This window comes from Dioscorea cayenensis, chromosome 8 (assembly GCF_009730915.1).
Source record: "Dioscorea cayenensis subsp. rotundata cultivar TDr96_F1 chromosome 8, TDr96_F1_v2_PseudoChromosome.rev07_lg8_w22 25.fasta, whole genome shotgun sequence".
Lineage (NCBI taxonomy): Eukaryota > Viridiplantae > Streptophyta > Magnoliopsida > Dioscoreales > Dioscoreaceae > Dioscorea > Dioscorea cayenensis.
Window position 1 is genome coordinate 8,399,269 of NC_052478.1, and position 20,136 is coordinate 8,419,404.

Genomic DNA, 20,136 nt, shown 5'->3' on the forward strand with positions numbered 1-20,136 from the left:
CTATCTTCAGTAAAGCTGTGCGAATAGCCTACAAGGGTAAGCACTTAAACACATTGGCAGACACAAATGAAGCATAAATTGTAATGTTGAGACATGCTAAAAATGATTTAAGGTTGCAATAGAATTCTGTGAAGGGTTGCATACCTCAATAGAACCCTCCACCTTAGCCAGTGTGATGCTCTTGTCAATCTGCTTTTCATTATAGACATAAGTAGAGGGTATTGTCCGCTTGCTGACGACATCTTCAAGTGTTAACTCAAAAGATGCTTTATTTATTAAATCAAACATTCTGTGACATAATTAATAAGAAATTTGTAAAATACATAGCATTATTTAGAGCCCAGAGCTCTAAACAAGACAATCATGAGTAGTAAAGTCAAAACATGTACTTGGTAAACTAGTCTCAATTGAAAGCTAGGCTTTGCAGATTATGGAGTATTCAGGCTGATCTCATCACAAAGACAACTACTTGTCTAGATTTCAATTGAAAATTAATGATGATATAAGTAAAATCAGAGCATAAATGAACTAATGAAATAACCAGATTTTGAAAACCTAATTAAAACAATTAATAATAGAGGGCAAAAGCATTTGCTTTGTTAGTCATTCTAGACCAATTTGCCACAATCATACAATCGTAATATATCATCAAACTTCTACATGATCCACAACTTTGTCCAACAGTCTTCATTCGTATGATTGTTGTATGTCTACTTAGACTATTCAGGTGATCTAATCCCAAAGACAACTGCATCTCTAAATTTCAGTTAAAGATCAATGATGATATAAGTACAACAATAGCATAAATGAAGTAAACAGATGTTGAACACCTAATTAAACCATTTAATAATAGAGGTCAAGAGATGCAAAAGGCTTCTACTATGGTGGTTTGTAAAATTGTGTCAAATCTGATGGGTTTGTTATGAATTCTATTCTGAGTTGAGTTTTATCAACAAATCTGGTATTATCATCAAGATTATGATTGACTCTATATATGGCTTAGATTCTATAATTGGTCTTGGTTGCAATTGTGATATATCATCAAACGTTAAAGTGATCCGCAATTGTGTCTAAACAAGCTTAATATGTCAAGAAAAACACTAAAAAAGATTTGCCAACATCACTAGTCAAAACATTAAATCTTGGTTAAGACAAGATACAAAAATAAGATTCCAATGCTTTAACAGATGACATTTTACAGAGAAGTGATTCTTCTTTTTACCTCTTTTCAGTTTCACAGTCTACCACTGGAAATGAACTGTTGAAAAGCTCTCTTGTAGTATTTCGACGTGCAGCTAATACAGCAACTTTGTGATTATCATTCAATGGTATCTTTTTGTTCTCTGAAATGGGCCTTGAAAGAACAGAGGTCACTGTACCTTTTGGGCTCTCTTTCCACAAAATCTTGTCGTTGTCCAAAATAGACACATGGTTATCTCTGTGCAAATCAGACGATCCACTTTTCACAAAAACCTTTGCTTTCTTAATGGCGTGAGGCACGTATTCTCTAGCAACCATGGCACTATGTTTGACAATGTTTGCATCTGAGGTAGAAGATTTATTGGTCAATATTACTGGGTCAGTTTCTCTAAGCAGTTCTTCAGAAACTGGCCTCTTCTTGAGCAGAAGCTTAATTTTGGTACCAGGAACAAAGTTTATATCTTTCCGATCAGGAGTATCTGGAAAAACAATATGGTTTCTAATTGGTGTTCGAAGGTTTTCTTCAATTTTATGCTTTCTGCACATATTTAAACAAAAATATGGTTAGAGATAAACTGCAATGAGAAAAAATAACCTAGAAACCGCAAAGAGTAGATGCCATGAAATTGATAGACAAAGCATAAGAATAAAAAAAAATATACATGCAGTAAATCAAGATGCGGTCCAGAAGAAGATCTTCCCAAGCCCTTTGGAAACTTCCATATCCTAAATTCTCAAAAGGAATATCACTGATCAAAGTAGGATGATGGGAGTCAGAAAATAATTAAAACTAAATCAAGAAATTTCATTCAAAAGCTCTTGATAATTTCATTCAAGAAATCTTGTGGGCTTATACGAAAACCTTGGTAAGCATTTTCGGTGATATGACTTAGGACAGCGGGCACACATCGCAAATTGCAATTCCTTAATCCTTTTGTTCTCTGATTGTCTACAGATATGACATTTATGGACAGGGCACACGAATGTTTCCCCAGCCACAATTCTTTCCCGGTATACAATTGCTTCAGCTTTTTCCTCTGGGAAAACCCATTGTGCAACACATTGTGGATGGTAGAAGTGGCAACATTCTGCTGAAGCACAACGAAATACCTGCAATTAAAAACATAGGGCATTAGAAATGGATTATACCAATCAGAGTCATTTGGCTATAGTTCTCAGAAAAGACAGATTTATGATAAATAAAGCCAGAAACATGTCACCATACAATGCAATAGCTTATCACAAATATAAGCTATAGAAAGGCTACAAAAGGTAAGGTCAGTCATTATTGATAAACACCACACTGTTAGACACAAACCAACTTCATGTTATGGATGCTCAATTCAACCCAAAAGCTTGGATGAGAGACCAAAGCTTATATATTCATACATACATTTACTAAACGGATGTGGGACTATTGATTACTCTAGTATGCGTCTTTAATGCAAGTTAGTCTATTTTAGCTATTTTGCAAAAGAACTAATCAACCAAAGTGTTGATACCATGCTAGATACAAATTGAACACGAGCACAATTTAACCCAAAAGCTATGCACAACTATCCCGAGCTCGTTTTATAGTGCAAGTGTACATCATATTCCACTTCTAACTTTCCCCTCTCTAATCTTATGAACACTATCATAACTAACGGAAAATTTAGCTCTCTTGGAAGTGCTATTTATTACATCCGTAAATTCCAAACTAGATAATTTAATGGTTGACATGTCTAAAAGTAACTTCATACACATTACCACGGCTCAACTCCAACCTGGCTCCAGTACAAAATGCTCATGCAAAGATCCTCAACAAACCAAAGTCGTCTAAAGTCGGTAAATTTGGAACAAGCTACTAATTTTTTTTTCCTCTTTACCATGAAGACTATAGTGCACAAAAATAAAAATCAACCATTAGTTACTTGACAGTAAACCAGTGATACTAATTCCCCTAATTATATTAAAAATCTACCACAAAATAGAAAAGTAATGCACAAACAGTAAAACAAAACTAATGAAGGGAAGGAAATAGAGAACTTTTGTTGCTGCACAGACTAGACAAAGATCAGGATCACCAAATTATCAATAGAAAAATGGATGACGAGACAGCTATTTCTAAAATCAAGTGTAAAGCGTATTATATCATAATATCACATAATCTTCCTGGTATGTTTTAACTATTAAATATTAATGGAGTTGATTAATGACAGAACTATCGAGCTTTGAAAATGAGAAGCACAAGAAAGATGTAGCTTCCAGCATACTATCAAACCTCAGCGCCAACTGATTTGTCAGAACATCCCAATTGCCCACAAACAAAACACTGATGTTGTCCATAGCAACAATTCTTGCAAACAAACTTCTCCATCGCCTGCCAAAAAGAATAAGTGATCCATGCAATAATAACCTAAATAACTTGGAGAATCTCAAAAACCAATAAAAGCTTGATTTCATTAATAGGAATACCTCAACTTCAGATCTAGAATAGCCAAGGGTTTTACAGTTAGAATCTATACCAGCATCTCTTGTTGCATGAAAGGATCTCAAGCAACCCCCTTCACAACTGCATTGAATATGCAACCATGTGCTCATCATCTTAGGAGGGGACATAAGGAGATCATAAGATTATATAAGAAAGCTACTTAATTACAGGATACAACCTATACTACCACAATACTCAAAACAATACTAGATTTCACCAGAGAATGTGAGTTAACCTAAGGAAAACTATACACATTAGACCAGAGTGCACAACGATGTGTTTAGCTTTTTGATTAAGAAAACCAAGGCAGCAAAATACATACAACAAGATTTCGCCACCGTTGTGACAGATGGAACAGACTGAATCAAATAAGCCAGAATTAGCATCCACTAAATCTCCTTCAAAGACACCCATGCTCTCATCAAACTTGTCACCAGAGGCAATAAATGGCTCCTTTGTAACTCGATCGGAATTTAAAAGCTGCCAAAAAAAAAAAAAACATTCCTACAGTTTGTTGGTAATAATTGTATCCCAAAGATATAAGAGCAGGCAATGTACTTCCTGCAACTAATATATTATTTAGGTAATTTCTCCAATGAAGTGGATATTAAATAACCTGCTTTTGGATAATCACACTTACGTCAAATGAACTGCTTCTCTTCAACAAGTTATCTTTCAAGAACAAAATCATTAACTGTCAGGTAAAAGCAATGTGAGATATTTGGATTGTGGGAGGTGAGGAAGGTGTGCACATGGGCTATCTATGGATACACATAGGTCCATATGAAATGATAAATAACAGAAGAAACCAAAATTAAAATTATCCCCAAATCAAAATGCAGCAATGATTGCATGGACATGATGAATTCAGCTAATTCAAGATCAGAAAAATAAATAGGACCCGAATAATAAACTCAAACGATGTATAAGTCATATGTAGAATGATCAACCATGTCCAAGTAATTAACTTTGATGTCATGATACTAAAGAGATACATGATGATGTGTGAATTTGTCTCCAACAATGTTTCAATCAAAAAATCTTTGAGGTTCAGCAATCCACTATGCCATTAAAACTGGTGCTTGCACGTTTCACTGAGTAACAATCTCATGCATAACCATGAGATAGATTAAACAGAAAATTACTGGGTTGGCTACAGCATACTAGTCCACGTGCATGTGTGGTTAGAGCAAATGAGAAGGCAACATTTTGTTTTAAACTTAGTAAGATTATAATGAGAGTCTAGGATCATCTACAGTGTGAATCTTGCTTGGCTTCTTAGCACTAATTAGGCTTCTAGACGGCAGCCTGATATGAAGATTTCATAACCACGTCACAAATAACAACACATGGCTTAACCTATGCCTACTCTAAGGAAGGCTTCTGTTAATACCATTGACTTGAATGATAACAATATATAAAGAAAACAAATTGCAAGTGAATTTGGCCACCTGAGAGATGATCAGGGTGGATGAAAATACCAATTGGAAGTTTGCATGATCATCATAGCTAAATTTAACATAGCAGCTAAGTAATATTTAATAGCCAACAGATAGAAAAAGGTTCAATTACTTTTACTGCAAGGGAGATAAAAAAGAGGGGGAAGACTATCCCCCGATATTCATATGAATTATCAATAAACTTGAGTATCGAGGATTGCGGCTAAGGAAGGGAAGAAACATAGATACCCTTTCCAAGAGTACACACCTACATGTGAATATAACATGATAGTGTTTTTCTTTCAACCAATGAGGCTATATTCTAATTTCAAGAAAAATCAACTCAGCCATGGCAAATTTACTACTTCCAACACTGTAATGTAAGTGTAAAAAATACCACTATGACTTAGGAACTCTTTTAAAGAAAAATATTGGAATTATAAAGAGATGCAAAACATTGGAAACCTGAGATTTTGATAGTGTTTCATCATTATCTGCAAACGACTTTATCAATGTAAGATGATTCCTAAGGTCATTTTCAGAAGGCGGAACCTCAAATGAGCTGTTTCAAAAACCAAGCCGTAAGTGATCAAACTTGGAAATATTGTTAGGAAATCAAGTCAATAGCAGACTACTATCACCTGAAGAATTTACACAAACAATCCCAAAGTCTCTTCTCTGATGTTTCAGGGTTTCTCTTCAAAAAATGAAGCCACAAAGCAGTTACTAGTATGGTCCTTACAAGGCCCTTGTAGCTCTTCATTGGCTTCAGAAGCTTTAACCATTTTCTCTCCTTGCATAGCACAAAGAACTCAGGATGTTCATGTTGAAGGTTAAGCTTCCAGGCAGTAACCTGTTTATAGACACTCCGCAGGCCATTATCAGTCTTGCCGTGCACGAACACTTGCATGTCAGAAGCATTTGGCATCTGGGCCTCATCATAACAGAACGGCAAAACTGTAAATGACAGAGGTGTTTCCTTTTCATCCACAAAACAATATCTGGTAACACACTGTGGTTCAAATTCCAACTCATCCTCCAAAGAGAGCATAACTAGACCTATAACAACAAAAGGAAGAGGATATCACTAAACAAATACGTGGCCAAAAAAACAAAGAAACTAAGAATGCTTCCAAATAAGAAAATGAATCAAATAAAGCATGAAATTCAACAAAAATGGAAACTATGAGAAAATAAGAAAATAATAGCAGAGAGAAAAACAAATGGAGAAACCCCATCAACAGGGGCGATTAAGAAATGAAAAATCTCTTGTTTTGGCATGAAATCCTCATACCACACAACCCAAACTCCAACTCTCAGGAGACTAAAAATGGCGATAAAGAGACAACCAAAACCCCTAAATCACAAGAAATAATAGACTTTCAAAGAACAACTTCGCTCTACCTCGAAATCAAACCAAATATCCAACAATTCCAACAGAGAGAAATTATAGATACATAACGACGATGAGAAACTAGAATGGCAAACTACAGTGAGAGATCAAAGGATCATTCATTTAGGGTTTGCGGATTACCTTCTCTCGAGCTTGAAACCCTAGCGAGATCTCCAGCAATGGCCACAGAGAGAGAGAGAGAGCGGGAAAGAAAGCTGTGAGCGAAGGACGTGAAGTTATTACCCTAAAATAGTAGAGTGATTGAACTGCCTGGGACACGTGTCACATCCCCATTAGTAGACTGTTTTACATTTATATCCCTACACTGTGTTTTATTTCATTTTTAGATTTTAATTTTGGTTATCTTTCCACCTAGCCCCGGTGAAGTTGTGATTTTTAAAAATAAAAAATAAAATAATTTATAACTAATATGAATTAATATGTATGTATGTTTTTTTAATTAGTGATAATTGTTTATCAATCTCAAGGTTTTATTAAAGTTAATATTTTATATATTTAATTAATTAATTAATTAATTAATTTTTGGTAACACCCCACATTTAGATAAAATCTCTTTTTTTGTGAGCTTTCTTTGTTCTTCTTATATGTGTTTAAAAAAAATTAATAAATTTTAAATAAATTTTTTTCATATTTATTTTTAATCTCTAATGTATTCTTACATTTTTCAATAAAATTATATTGAAATGCACTTTGGAATAAATTTATAAACATTAAATCATATTTTACTACTCTGACACTTTTAATAAATTTTTTTACAGTGAAAATCATCTTTTCTATATTTTGAAACACATAAAACACCACTTTTAAAGACTGAATAGAATATATAATTAAATTAGAGAGAAAAAATTAATAATAATTAAATATATTTTTTAAGAAAATAATTTATATAATTTTTTTATAAATTTAAGACTATCAACTAATTTTACCTTTTTTTTTATAATTCCTATGAATTAATTAAAATAAATATACAAATAAGATATGAGAGAATATGATTTGTTTTGTATGTTTGTGCACACAAAACATATGAAAACTATTATTTTGTTCATACGCTTTGAATGTGCGATCATGCAAATAACTCCAAATACACACACTAGTTATACCTGATATATGCGTTTAATAAAATTTTCCTATATATTTAAATAATTCAATTATATATATATATATATATACTTCTTTCTAGATTATCTAATTACATATACATTCCAATTGCGGACCATCTAAACAAACCTATTCTATGGTTCTATTTAAACTGAACTTTATCCCATGTAATATATGCTTTATATATTTTCAAAATTCCCAACATATTGACAAAAATAATCAAAGGAGAAAAAATAAGAAAAAAAAATTAATAGTATACCTTTCAAAGAAAAAAACATAAAATTATATATGTAACATAAATTTTACAATTGTACATTTAACTCATATCTCTTGAATTCGCCTAATTACATGTATAATTTTTTGATAAACCAAGTACATTATATATTCCTTAAAATTTTGATTTGTTTGCATAGTTTTTTTTTTTTTATAATATTATTACATGAATGATTTATTTGCATAGTTACCACTATACTTAGATACACTACTAAAAATATATATTACATGTGATAAATAATAATAATAATAAACATAATAATAATCTTTAATGAATTGACATACAAAAATTTTGTCTATTCATTTTAAAATCTGTCCATGTTAATAGTGTTAACATATCTTTATTTTAAAGGAGAAATTTATCTATTTATTTTAAAACCTGTCCATGTGACATAAAAGAAACATCTTTAATGAACAATTACAGGCCGAAAACCACATAAATATTACTTTAAATTATATTAACTAATATATATATATATATATATATATTTGTTTATGTCATGCTAAGCCATCGTATCTGATTTTGTCTCCATTAAACAAAAAGAAAATTAGCATTGTTAAATTTTTTTTTTCTTTTGTTAAAATGAATAAAAAACATAGGTTCTTTTTGGCAAATGAACGAAGTTATTTTTACCAAATAGATTTCTCAAATAAGTTTTCCAAATAACGCCAACTCGCCATCCACGTCATTCTTTTTTTAATATAAACATTAAATTTAAACCTTAAAAATCTTTAAATTATTAAAATAAAATAATATCTAAAATAATATCTAAAATCTTAAACCCAAATACTACAAAATCCTATTTTTAAAAAAATCTAAAAACTTAAACCCTAAATAATAAATACTAAAGCCTAAATTCTAACTGTAAATCACAGATTTTTTGGTTTGCTGTTTATGGTTTAAGGAGAGAGTTTCCTTTTTTTTGTTTATAATTAAAAAATTTAAATATAAAATTTAGATAATAAAGAGAAATTAAATTAAAAAAAAAAAAGAGAGAACGGATGTTGATATGATGTCAACTTGGCATATACTTCATTCAGAAAACTTATTCCTAAAGTTTACCTAATAAAAATATCATTACTTTTTTGCAAATGAGAATATATAAAACCACAAATGTTTTTTTATTTATATAAAACTATATTTTTATTCTTATAAAATTTAATATTTATATATTTTATAATATATTTCGTGCAGGCGGGGTAGAGGGGCATGCAAAAAGACGAATAAAATTTTAATATATATTCATCGCTACACCAAATTGTACAAAATTTTCATCAAGTATAGCTGTGAATAAAAAAAAAAAAGAAACTTTTCTTTCTTCTTCTTGAAAATGACGTTTTTACTTTTATCTCTCCGACATCTTCATCACATGAGATGTAATGAGGTGGGGGAAAAAACTTTTTTTTTGTTATAAATACAACAAACTTTCAAAAGGACATTTTTTTTTTTTACATTTCCATGGTCATGAATATATCATTTATTGTGTTCCTGCTCATACACACACTCACATATATATATATATATATATATATATATATATATAAACGTCCATAAAAATCTCTCAAAGATAACCGTTGATAAAAGTCTCTCACTTTAAAGATGGCGTTTGATTCACAGTCATGATATATTACTATAGTAATATAATCGGGAATGTTATATGCCTAAAAATGTAATGTGAGATTAACATATTTGGTTGAAAATTTATATTACTCGTAATTTTTCATTACCATGTTTGGTTGACCATGGTAATCACCTCGATAATATGTCAAATTTATCAAAATACCCTTACATATAAAATTTTGAAAAATATAATTTAAAGTATTTAGATAAATAAATAATTAAATTATAATATTAAAAATTATTTTTTACAAAATTTTAAAATACCTTTGTATTTACCAAATTATCCCTAAAAATTTGAAAAATATAATTTTAAGTATTTAAATAAAAAAAATAATTAAATTATAATATTATTTTTTCACAATTTTTTAGAATACTTTTGTATTTACCAAAATACCCCTCTATATAAAATTTTGAAAAATTTTAATTTAAAATATTTATATAAATAAATAATTAAATTATAATATCAAAAATTATTTTTTCACAATTTTTTAAAAAACCTTTGTATTTACCAAAATACCCCTATGTATAAAAATTTGAAAAACTTGATTTAAAGTATTTATATAAATAAATAATTAAATTATAATATCAAAAATAACAAGGGAAAATAAAAACTAGGGTTTTTATAATGAGTGTGATAAAGAATTAGATTGAATGAGTGGAGACATAATTGGAAAAAAAAAAAAAAAAAAAAAAAAACATTACACATTAACACCAACTTTGTAATCTGGATGGACACCTATTTTGGTAGTAATCACATAACTATCTTATTTGGTAATGTTTCACTATTGGTAATCTAACATTATCATCAACATTACCACTGTTATAGTAACCAAACATTGTAATATGAACACATTACCACCAGATTTCCGATAATGTTTTCACATTACCACGAACCAAAAGCCTGGGGTTTTTGTCAAAAGACATGTAGATATAAAAGTGCATTAATCATAGTAGTTTATTGAACCGGTATCTTTATCAAATGCGTTGTAATGAGAAAACCCAATATATTATTTATTGTACACGTACACATATATAGATGCACAATATATCATTTATTGTGCATGTACACATATATATAGATAATTGATTATAAAAGTCTCCCACTAAGGGTTTTGTCAAAAGATGTGCAAATATAAAAATGTACTAATTACGGTCGCTTATTGAATTCTAAATATTTATTAATTCAGTTAGATGTTGTATTAAATAATGAAAATCCACTACATGAATGGCGGAAAAATTTGTGAGAATTATACCGTGCTAATAAGTTCTCCTACCATAAAATCCTAGAGGGAAGAAATTCAACTCTTCACATAAAAGATCCACTAGGTCCATACGGACAGTACTGTGCACTAGAATAGTAGGTGAATAATACTACTATAGGACTATGCATAAAGATTCAATCTTGTGCCTGCTTATCTACCAATATGACTGACTATTACATTGGGTAGTGGTTGTCATCGCACATATATCCTCATTAAGAAAAAATTTACATATATAAATGTTAAAAAAAAAAATTATGGTGTTCAAATAAGAGTGAATGACATGAAAATGGGGTAGAATTAGATTAATTTTTTTAGTGATTTTTGAAATTTATAATTTTTTTAATAAAATATGCTAAGGATGTCTTAGTTTATTAATACCAAATCCCTTGTGCCGGTAAGAATGGTCCTAGTGAAAATGGGGCCATAGGCAAAAAAACATAATAATTTGTTTACATTTTTTAATTAAATAATAATTTTCATAATAAAAAAATGTAAATCATTAATAATAATTATAAAACATTGATAATAAATGAGAGATTTGAAATCTTTTTTATTCATTTGTTTAATTACTTGCCATGCATAAAAAAAAAACTCATTAATAGAATAATACTACGTGGATATGATAATAGTAAATGAAATATTTAATATAATATTCTTAAAAGGAGAAAACATAAATCACGGAGACTTAGGGCACTATCATTCTACGCATTTTGATATTAAGTTTTATAATGTAAAAGATATTTAAAATTTTTACTATTATAATTATTTATATATATATATTAAAATAGGAAAGTCTCATACCTTGTGTCAAAGTTTTGTACCAAAATTTTAAAAGTTAATTATAATTTTAAAAAATATTTATAATTAAAAAATATTGATAATTTCAAAATTTTATGAAACTCTGATATAAAAATAACTTTAAAATCTAAACTTCAATTAATTGCAAATCATTTGAGGAGTTGTATTGCAATAACATGAATATATATATAATTTAATTCTAAATTAATCACAAATTATTAAAGGGGTTATCTTGCTAAACTACAAAAGTATTTGCAAGTTCGTCCTAAATTAATAATGATTCATTGAAAAGAATAAATTATAAATAATATGTAGCATGGATTTATTTTTTATATATATGTTTTTATTATGATATTTTTTTTATTAATTTACAAAAGATAAATATTTTTTTATCATTTTAACTTGACTAAAAATGAAATTAGATAACCGTTCATAATATTGAGAGGATCTATAAATAATTTTAAAATTTTAGTTTAAGTGTGTTGTTTTAAAAAATTTAAGTAACAATATATTTAGTTATCAAACACTGTTAGACACAAACCAACTTCATATTATGGATGCTCAATTCAACCCAAAAGCTTGGATGAGAGACCCAAGCTTACATATTCATACATATATTTACTAAACTGATGTGGAACTATTAATTACTTTAGTATGCTTCTTTATAAATTATTTTTTTATAATTTAAAAAAAATTAAATTTTCAAGATTATAGTTTTGTGGATACGGTAATAGTAAATGAAAAATTTTAAAAATAATTTTCTTAAAAGGAGAAAATATAAATTGCGGAACGTACCACGTATTTTGATATTATTATAAATTAAGTTTTATAATTTAAAAGATATTTAAATTTTTTAATATTATAATTATATATATTAAAGTAGAAAATTCTCATGCCACGTGTAAAGCTCTCATTGAAAGTTTTGTACCAAAATTTTGAAAGCAAATTATAATTTTAAAATTATTTATAATTCAAAAAAGTATTGATAATTTCAATAATTTATGAAACTTTGATATAAAAATATCATTAAAAATATAAATTTCAATTAATTATAAATTATTAGAGGGGTTGTATTGCAACAACATGAAAATATTTATAATTTAATTTTAAATTAATCACAAATTATTAAAAAGGTTGCTTGCTAAACCACAAATGTATTTGCAATTTTATCCTAAATAATAATGATTTATTGAAGAGAGAAAATTATAAATAATATATTGCATGAATTCATTTTTTTATATATGATTTTTTACAAAGTATAAATATTTTTTTTATTATTTTAACTCGACCGAATCTATAAATAATTTTAAAAATTTAGATTAAGTGTGTTGTGTTTTAAAAAATTTGAGTAACAATATATTTAGTTACGTTTTAAACATTATAATCAGCAATTATGTCGGATGCAAATATTATTTGTGATATATGTTTATCTGTTAATAAATGAAAATTTTAAATATAATATAAAAAATAATTTGTTGAGATTTGAAAATTGTGGGGCTTATTCTAATGCCAATTTTATTAGATATTGGTATTATTAAATTTTATAATTAAAAAATAGTTAAAATATTTAATATTATAACTATGTGATAGGATAATAGTAAAAAAATTGAATATAATTTTTAAAATAAAAATTATGAGGTCTTAGAATATGTGGGGTCTTCGGCATAGATTTTGGTCGCTTATGCCTATGAGCGGATCTATGTGGAGGATATTTATATTCTTATCAAAAAATTATATTCGAATTTTAACTCATGTAAAATGAGGATATAGGTGAATTGAGATATCAACTCTTTATCTATTTGTGTTCTCACGTGATTTGTTCTCTTTGTCAAAAAAAAAAAAAAATCAAATTTTTTTGTAATTGGGTAGGAAATCAAGTAATATTACATTATTACATGACAACTATAATAATCTTCTCCATTTGTTTCTTTAGCTTTTTATTTTTTTTATATATAGGTAAAAACAAAAAATATTATGGAAAGTACACAAGAAAATTAAATTTTATTTCACAAAAATACCCGAATATATGCAATTATGTGCCTTTTCAAAGGTTTAAGTGAAAAAAGCCACATAGAAATCCGGTTCAATGGACCGGTTCGGTTCGGTTCGGTTCGGTTCGGCCCGGTTCAACATGATGAAAAGGACAACATCATGTTCACAGCATCCCTCCTCAGTCTTCGCGGGTCCGTAGAGCTCCTTTTTTCTCTCCTCAATCCTTCCATCCAATCTCGTCTCTCTCAATCCTCTCCTCTTCCCTCTTTCATTCCATCCATTCAGTGTTTTTGATTCAATTTAGCACAGAAAGCAGTGAAATTGGAAGAAAAAGGAACTAGTACAGGTTGCTTTTCCATGAATTCTTGATTTCAAAGGGTAAGAATCATTGATTTTGTGCTTAATTTGATGAAACTATGGATTTTTTTTGCGTTGATGTGAGGATGCGGAAAATGGAGTGTTGTTTTTTTGTATAAATTTAGTTTCCTGATCGTGAGATTTCGATTGGTGTTGTAGGATCGAGTAGCAAGGATAAGAGTTGGGAGGAAATGTCGAGTTTTGTAGGGGTGCTTGTCTCTGATCCATGGTTGCAGAGCCAATTTACGCAGGTGGAGCTCAGAGGGCTTAAATCCAAAGTAAGCAATCTATCCAGGCATTTTTTTTTGGTTCATTAGTTCTTTTGATTTGATGTTCTTCCAATGCCTGTTGTCCTGATATTTTGGTTTTTGATGCTTGGTGTGGGGATAGTTTCTTCTGACAAAAAGGGAAAAGGGTCAGGTGACTGTTGGAGACTTGCCACCATTGATGGTCAAGCTGAAAGGCCTCAATGAGGTGCTCACTGAGGAAGAGATCTCCGCGATCTTGAGAGAGTCATATCCTGACACTGGACAAGAGATAGAGTTTGAGAATTTCCTTCGGGTATAGATATTTTGCTTCATTAATATATATTAGCTTGAATGCTGAAAAATTAGACAGAATGAAATGCTGGATTGGACAGGCCTACTTGGATATGCAAGGAAGGACAGCAACAAAGTCGGGTGGGTCAAAGACATCTTCATCTTTTCTGAAGGCTTCCACAACCACATTGTTGCATACTATTAGTGAATCTGAGAAGGCGTCTTATGTTGCACATATCAATGGTTATCTCAGAGATGATCCATTCTTGAAGAAATATTTACCATTGGACCCAGGTTCTAATGATCTATTCAATCTTGCAAAGGATGGTGTGCTTCTATGGTATTTCCCTTTAAAATTAGATGAATTTTTTTTTGCTATTAGACAGTGTAAGGTATGATATACACTAGTTTAATCATAGGAATTAAATGAAAATTAACGAGATGGAATTTGGTCTTGTTGATAGATTGTCACTATAGATTTAATGTTGGACAATTTGTTTTTCTCGTATTTTTGAAGCATGTCGCCCTTTGTTTCAGTAAATTGATCAATGTTGCGGTTCCGGGGACAATAGACGAGAGGGCCATAAACACAAAACGTGTACTTAATCCATGGGAAAGAAATGAAAATCACACTCTTTGCCTCAACTCTGCAAAGGCTATTGGATGCACCGTGGTTAATATTGGAACACAAGATTTGGTGGAAGCAAGGGTAAGTTTCTGGCACAATTTGTATCTTTATTTTTTGGATTTTCCTAATTAATTGATGTAAATGTAACATTGCAATCTATTTATGTATATATTCAATAATATAGTTTTCGATATTATTTATCTTCCTTATTTTTGTTTTTGGTGGTGGATTCACGATAGGTATATTCATGATTCGTGGGCTGTAAATTATTACATTATTTTTTTCTGAAAATGTATTAGTGCATTTGAAATAAATAAATATTCTTTTCTTTTAAAGATATCCTGATGCTACCGTCGAAACTTACATGTCTCTTATTGCAGCCTCATCTGGTACTTGGTTTAATATCTCAAATTATTAAGGTATGCGCCAAGATTTGCTCTTTGATTCAAGTGTTTTAAATATCTTATTTAGAGATATCTAATCCAACTACATTGAGAATAAAAAAATGCTGATATACCTTGGTGGTTCATTATTAGATCCAACTTTTAGCAGATCTTAATCTCAAGAAAACACCTCAACTGGTGGAGCTGGTCGATGACAGCAAGGTCAACCAACATTGATTTCACTTCATCATTTGCTATAGATTATAGTCAATGTATAATAGGTGATAATGCTGACCTTATGAATACCTATTGTTTTATGTTATACAGGACGTAGAGGAACTTCTGAGCTTGGCACCTGAAAAGATGTTGCTCAAGTGGATGAATCATCACCTTAAGAAAGCAGGCTACAAAAAAACTATAACAAATTTTTCTTCTGATGTGAAGGTCATTTGCAAGCATTCCTTTCCCACTTGAATCTTGCTTTCTCCAAATACAAAACCTCATAACATAAATCTATCTCTGACGGTTTGATGGTCTTTACATGAATCTATTCTATTTTATGAGCTATTTCTTTTGGTATAGAAACATATGTAGCTTGCTTTTGAGTAAAAAAAAAGTTGTTATTAAGAGCATTTTGTTTATAAATGGCTTTATGTTGGTCATAGACATTCAAGTTCATAGTTTCATATTATACTTGCATATCCTGACCTTTGAATTTTCAAATTCAACTGATCAAATCGTATGTATCTAGCTTCTCACTTTTTTGCTGATTTGATCCATTCAAAAACTTGATTGCACTAAAATTTAGCCATTTAAGATCAGTCTTATTTCCTTTAGTAAATTTATGCTTGTGAAATGCAATCAAAAACAGGAAGATTGATAAAGATAGAGAAGAGTTTGCATATACATCTATTTGCAGCAAATTTTCGATCTTATATTACCATTTACTTTCAGGATGGAGAAGCTTACGCATATCTTCTTAATGTTCTCGCCCCTGAGCATTGCACACCTGCCACTTTGGATACTAAGGATCCCACTGAGAGAGCAAAAATGGTTCTTGAACATGCTGAGAAGATGGATTGCAAACGATATTTAACTCCAAAAGATATTGTTGAAGGATCTACCAATTTGAATCTTGCATTTGTGGCACAAGTATTTCATCGCAGGTATGAATTCTCCGCACCTTTGCCTTCATGTTTCTTTCTCATACCTTTTCCATCCTTGAAAAATATATCAATCATTTCTGGATGTTGTGCCACATTTAAAATATTAAGAATCTAATAAGAGTGATTTCAAGGAGGATAATTTTACATGTTACTTTAGCTTCATTTGGGATTTCTTTATTCTTTCTTGTTATATCTCCACTTATCGCAGGAATGGTTTGTCCACGGACAACAAGGGGATCTCCTTTGCAGAGATGATGCCTGATGATGTTCAAGTATCCAGAGAAGAACGAGCATTCCGTTTGTGGATAAATAGTCTTGGAATTAGTACATATGTTAATAATCTGTTTGAAGATGTCAGAAATGGGTAAGATTTTTGTCCTGCATCATAGCAATGTTTGCTTTACAAGTTTCACTAAATTTAAGCCACACATATAGGTGGGTTCTCTTGGAAGTACTAGACAAAGTAGCTCCTGGATCAGTTGCATGGAAGCAGGCGACAAAGCCCCCGATCAAGATGCCATTTAGAAAAGTTGAAAATTGTAACCAAGTTATACGTATTGGGAAAGAATTGAAATTCTCTCTGGTAAACCTTGCTGGGAATGATATTGTGCAGGGAAATAAGAAGCTGATACTTGGTAAGTTGATTTTTTCTCTTCACGTGTGATAGGCTTCATGGATCAGCATAGTTTATTTTGTGACCTTTCAAGCATAATCCTACTTTTGAGTGGAATTTTTTGTTCATAGACACGGAGTCATCTTCATTTTTGGTTGACATGATGCAAATCTAATGCTAGTGAAAGTTTGACGCATCAATCCAGCAAAGTTGAATTTTAATATGTGCTCAATGTTCTTCTATACTGTGTGATATCTCTTCACTTTGTGGATTGCATGACAAATTTAATTCTTACTATCATGATGAATTTACATATTCTTCTTGCTGATTAAATGCCTCATTTCTAGTCTATAGATGGATGGGAGAAATTAGTAGATACGAATGCCAATTGTAGAAGAGCCTGTAGATGTACATGAGGCATAACTTTTCCTATTGTAAATCATCCTTTGGACTGTTAAAAAAGATTAGGAAACATATTGTCCTGTACATTTGTAAACTGCAGCTACTTTGTACTCTTATCCAAGCATTCAGAAAAAAAAAGTAGAATAATTCTTCGATTTTGTTCTTAATCACTGATGAATGATGCTCTTACAAGTGGCTTTCATGCAGCTTTTCTCTGGCAGTTGATGAGGTCCAGCATACTTCAACTTCTTAAGAACTTGAGATGCCATTCACAAGGAAAGGAGATGACCGATGCTGACATTCTGAACTGGGCAAATAAAAAGGTTAAGAGCACTGGAAGAGCTGCTCAAATGGAAAGTTTCAAGGTAAATTCATGCCATTTCCATTGTCCATTTCTGATCCACTTCTATTAGTTTAAAATTTTGCCATCCTTTTGCTTTACCCAGGACAAGAACTTATCAAATGGAATATTTTTCCTCGAGCTTCTCAGCGCTGTGGAGCCACGGGTTGTCAATTGGAACCTCGTCACCAAGGGTGAAAATGGTATTATTTGAAAATCCAAATGAAGCAATGGAGGATTGGGTTAATATTATTTTCCTTCTAGCTGATCTTTTTTGTAATTGTGTTGCAGATGAGGAAAAGAGGCTGAATGCTACATATATAATCAGTGTGGCAAGAAAGCTCGGTTGCTCCATTTTCTTGTTGCCTGAGGACATTATGGAGGTAGTAGCTCACGTTAAATTAGTTTACACCTTTAATCATCTGTAGTTATCAAATATTTCTGCCAACTCGAAGCATGAACTTGGACCTTCTTTCATAATCAAACAAGTCTAATTTCACTTGTACCTCACTTTCACAATTTTTATTCTTTCTTCTTAATGTGTTGGACTCAAATCGCTGGAGAGCAATCTTATCTTCCTTTAGTTCAGTTCATGCTTGTTATGTTGTGTATAGCATAACAAGTAGACTATCAAGGATCAAACCGCGCTTTATTTTGTTACTTAATCAAATCAGCGAATTCTGTTGGCAAAAATTTTTATCCAATTCCTTCTCAAACTTAAACCAAAGACCAAAATGTCAGTTTATCTATTTGCATTGGCAGGTAAACCAGAAGATGATTCTCACTCTCACAGCCAGCATTATGTACTGGAGCCTGCAGCAACAACCTGCAGAAACCTCAGAATCTGCAGTACCCACAGAAACTGCTGCGGAACCAACTGAACTGTCTACCGAAGACACTCCCTCCGAGATCATTCCTCCATCTTCTGATCATGATAAAAATGTTGTTACCGAGCGTGTATCAAACCTCGCGGTCGACAACGCCATTTCTGTCACCTCTGAAACTTCACGTGCAGAGAATGAGAATTCTATTCAGAATAGCAAGTAATTGGAGAAGTGTTTCTAGCAGTGCAGTAGATGAAAGTTGATTATATACTGAAATGAAATTCATTGTATTCTTTTTTTGACTTTTTATTAGTAAAAAGAAAAAAGAAAAAGGAAAGATAAAAGAAAAATGAAAAATGAAAAAAAAGAAAAAAGAACAAGAGAGTGATACTTTGAAATGCTCTATAGTCATAGTTCATCTTTTTTCTTAAAAGTTGTTGAACTTCGTGAGTTGTTTGTGGGTTGTGGATCTTCACAATTTTGAAGATCAATTATTTATTTATTGTATTCTTATACTCTCTATATATAAATTTTGGAATTAATATTATATTCCATTATGGCTATGCTTCTATACTTTTGAGTTTTTTTTTAAAATTGAACCTAAATTCCCGCAACTAGTGAAAATTAACTATCTATTATTATTATTATTATTATTATTATTATTATTATTATTATTTTGTCTGTCCCACAAAGGAGTTGTTAAAGCGACATGTATAATGACCTTCAAGTAATTTATCATATAAAGTTGGTTAATACATGAGGCAATGATAAATTGCGTGTTTCCAATATGATATCCTAGTGAACAGTTTGCTGCACAACATAATATTTTCAAAATATTTCTACATTATTGCACATTTTTCTGTTATAGTACTGATGGCAAAGGGATTTGACCTTTTACCTCATGCCACATTCCTTTCCATTGCATTAGGTAGTGTTTGGTTATCTAAAATTTTAATATTTTATCTTTGTCTTTTTTTCCCTATTATGGGTAACTCCTAAAATTTTTTATATTTTATTTTTATAATTTGGACAAGCCACGATCTTAACTGTGTTTTATGAGGGAGTTGAGCCTTTTGAATTTAAAAATTAAATTTCTTACAACTTGACTATTGATGTGGTGACTCTACTATAATAAATTAAAAGATGGCATATATGCCCAAGCATAATGCGCAATTACATATAGATATATACACTCCAACAAAATTATATTTACTTTTAATTGCAAAATAATTTTCGAAAAATGTGCTGTTTTACCAGTTATCTATGGCCTAATTTAAAACGAATAAAAACAAAAATAAAAAAATAAAAAAATAG

At 30.5% G+C, this 20,136-nt stretch overlaps 2 protein-coding genes across 3 annotated transcripts; one reads left to right on the top strand and one right to left on the bottom strand.

Annotated features, from left to right (window-relative positions):
* Window positions 1-1,218: 1,218 nt before the first annotated feature.
* LOC120267247 (protein ENHANCED DOWNY MILDEW 2-like) lies at window positions 1,219-6,163 on the bottom strand. The gene is made up of 7 exons (XM_039274931.1): window positions 5,754-6,163; window positions 5,578-5,674; window positions 3,996-4,153; window positions 3,658-3,754; window positions 3,464-3,562; window positions 2,063-2,310; window positions 1,219-1,738 (listed from the first exon to the last, which is right to left on the bottom strand). Exons 1-7 carry the CDS (start codon window positions 6,161-6,163, stop codon window positions 1,219-1,221), a joined length of 1,629 nt encoding a protein of 542 aa, XP_039130865.1.
* Window positions 6,164-13,775: 7,612 nt separating this feature from the next.
* On the top strand, window positions 13,776-19,189 carry LOC120267436 (fimbrin-5-like). Of its 2 annotated transcripts, XM_039275091.1 has the most exons (15): window positions 13,776-13,948; window positions 14,087-14,205; window positions 14,318-14,488; window positions 14,568-14,806; window positions 15,004-15,175; window positions 15,475-15,513; window positions 15,631-15,699; window positions 15,805-15,921; window positions 16,432-16,643; window positions 16,852-17,007; window positions 17,079-17,278; window positions 17,866-18,023; window positions 18,105-18,201; window positions 18,290-18,381; window positions 18,761-19,189. In XM_039275091.1, the coding sequence occupies exons 2-15, from the start codon at window positions 14,119-14,121 to the stop codon at window positions 19,043-19,045; spliced, it is 2,094 nt and encodes a 697-aa protein (XP_039131025.1). In that variant the 5' UTR covers window positions 13,776-13,948; window positions 14,087-14,118; the 3' UTR covers window positions 19,046-19,189. The 2 variants fall into 2 exon arrangements, with proteins under 2 accessions (XP_039131025.1, XP_039131027.1); XM_039275093.1 differs by lacking the exons at window positions 13,776-13,948; window positions 14,087-14,205 and having other exon boundaries at window positions 14,410-14,488; window positions 14,546-14,806.
* The last annotated feature ends 947 nt before the right edge of the window (window positions 19,190-20,136 follow it).

Bases quoted from the DNA above. Each gene is read 5' to 3' on its own strand.
- LOC120267247 (XM_039274931.1), bottom strand. From the start codon at position 6,163: ATGCTCTCTTTGGAGGATGAGTTGGAATTTGAACCACAGTGTGTTACC. The intron at 4,154-5,577 runs GTTTCCAATGTT...TTTTTTTGGCAG, and splicing joins AAACACTATCAAAATCTCAG to CTTTTAAATTCCGATCGAGT. The intron at 3,563-3,657 runs GTATTCCTATTA...TCTTTTTGGCAG, and splicing joins ATTCTAGATCTGAAGTTGAG to GCGATGGAGAAGTTTGTTTG.
- LOC120267436 (XM_039275091.1), top strand. From the start codon at position 14,119: ATGTCGAGTTTTGTAGGGGTGCTTGTCTCTGATCCATGGTTGCAGAGC. The intron at 15,700-15,804 runs GTCAACCAACAT...TATGTTATACAG, and splicing joins AGCTGGTCGATGACAGCAAG to GACGTAGAGGAACTTCTGAG. The intron at 18,382-18,760 runs GTAGTAGCTCAC...TTGCATTGGCAG, and splicing joins TGCCTGAGGACATTATGGAG to GTAAACCAGAAGATGATTCT.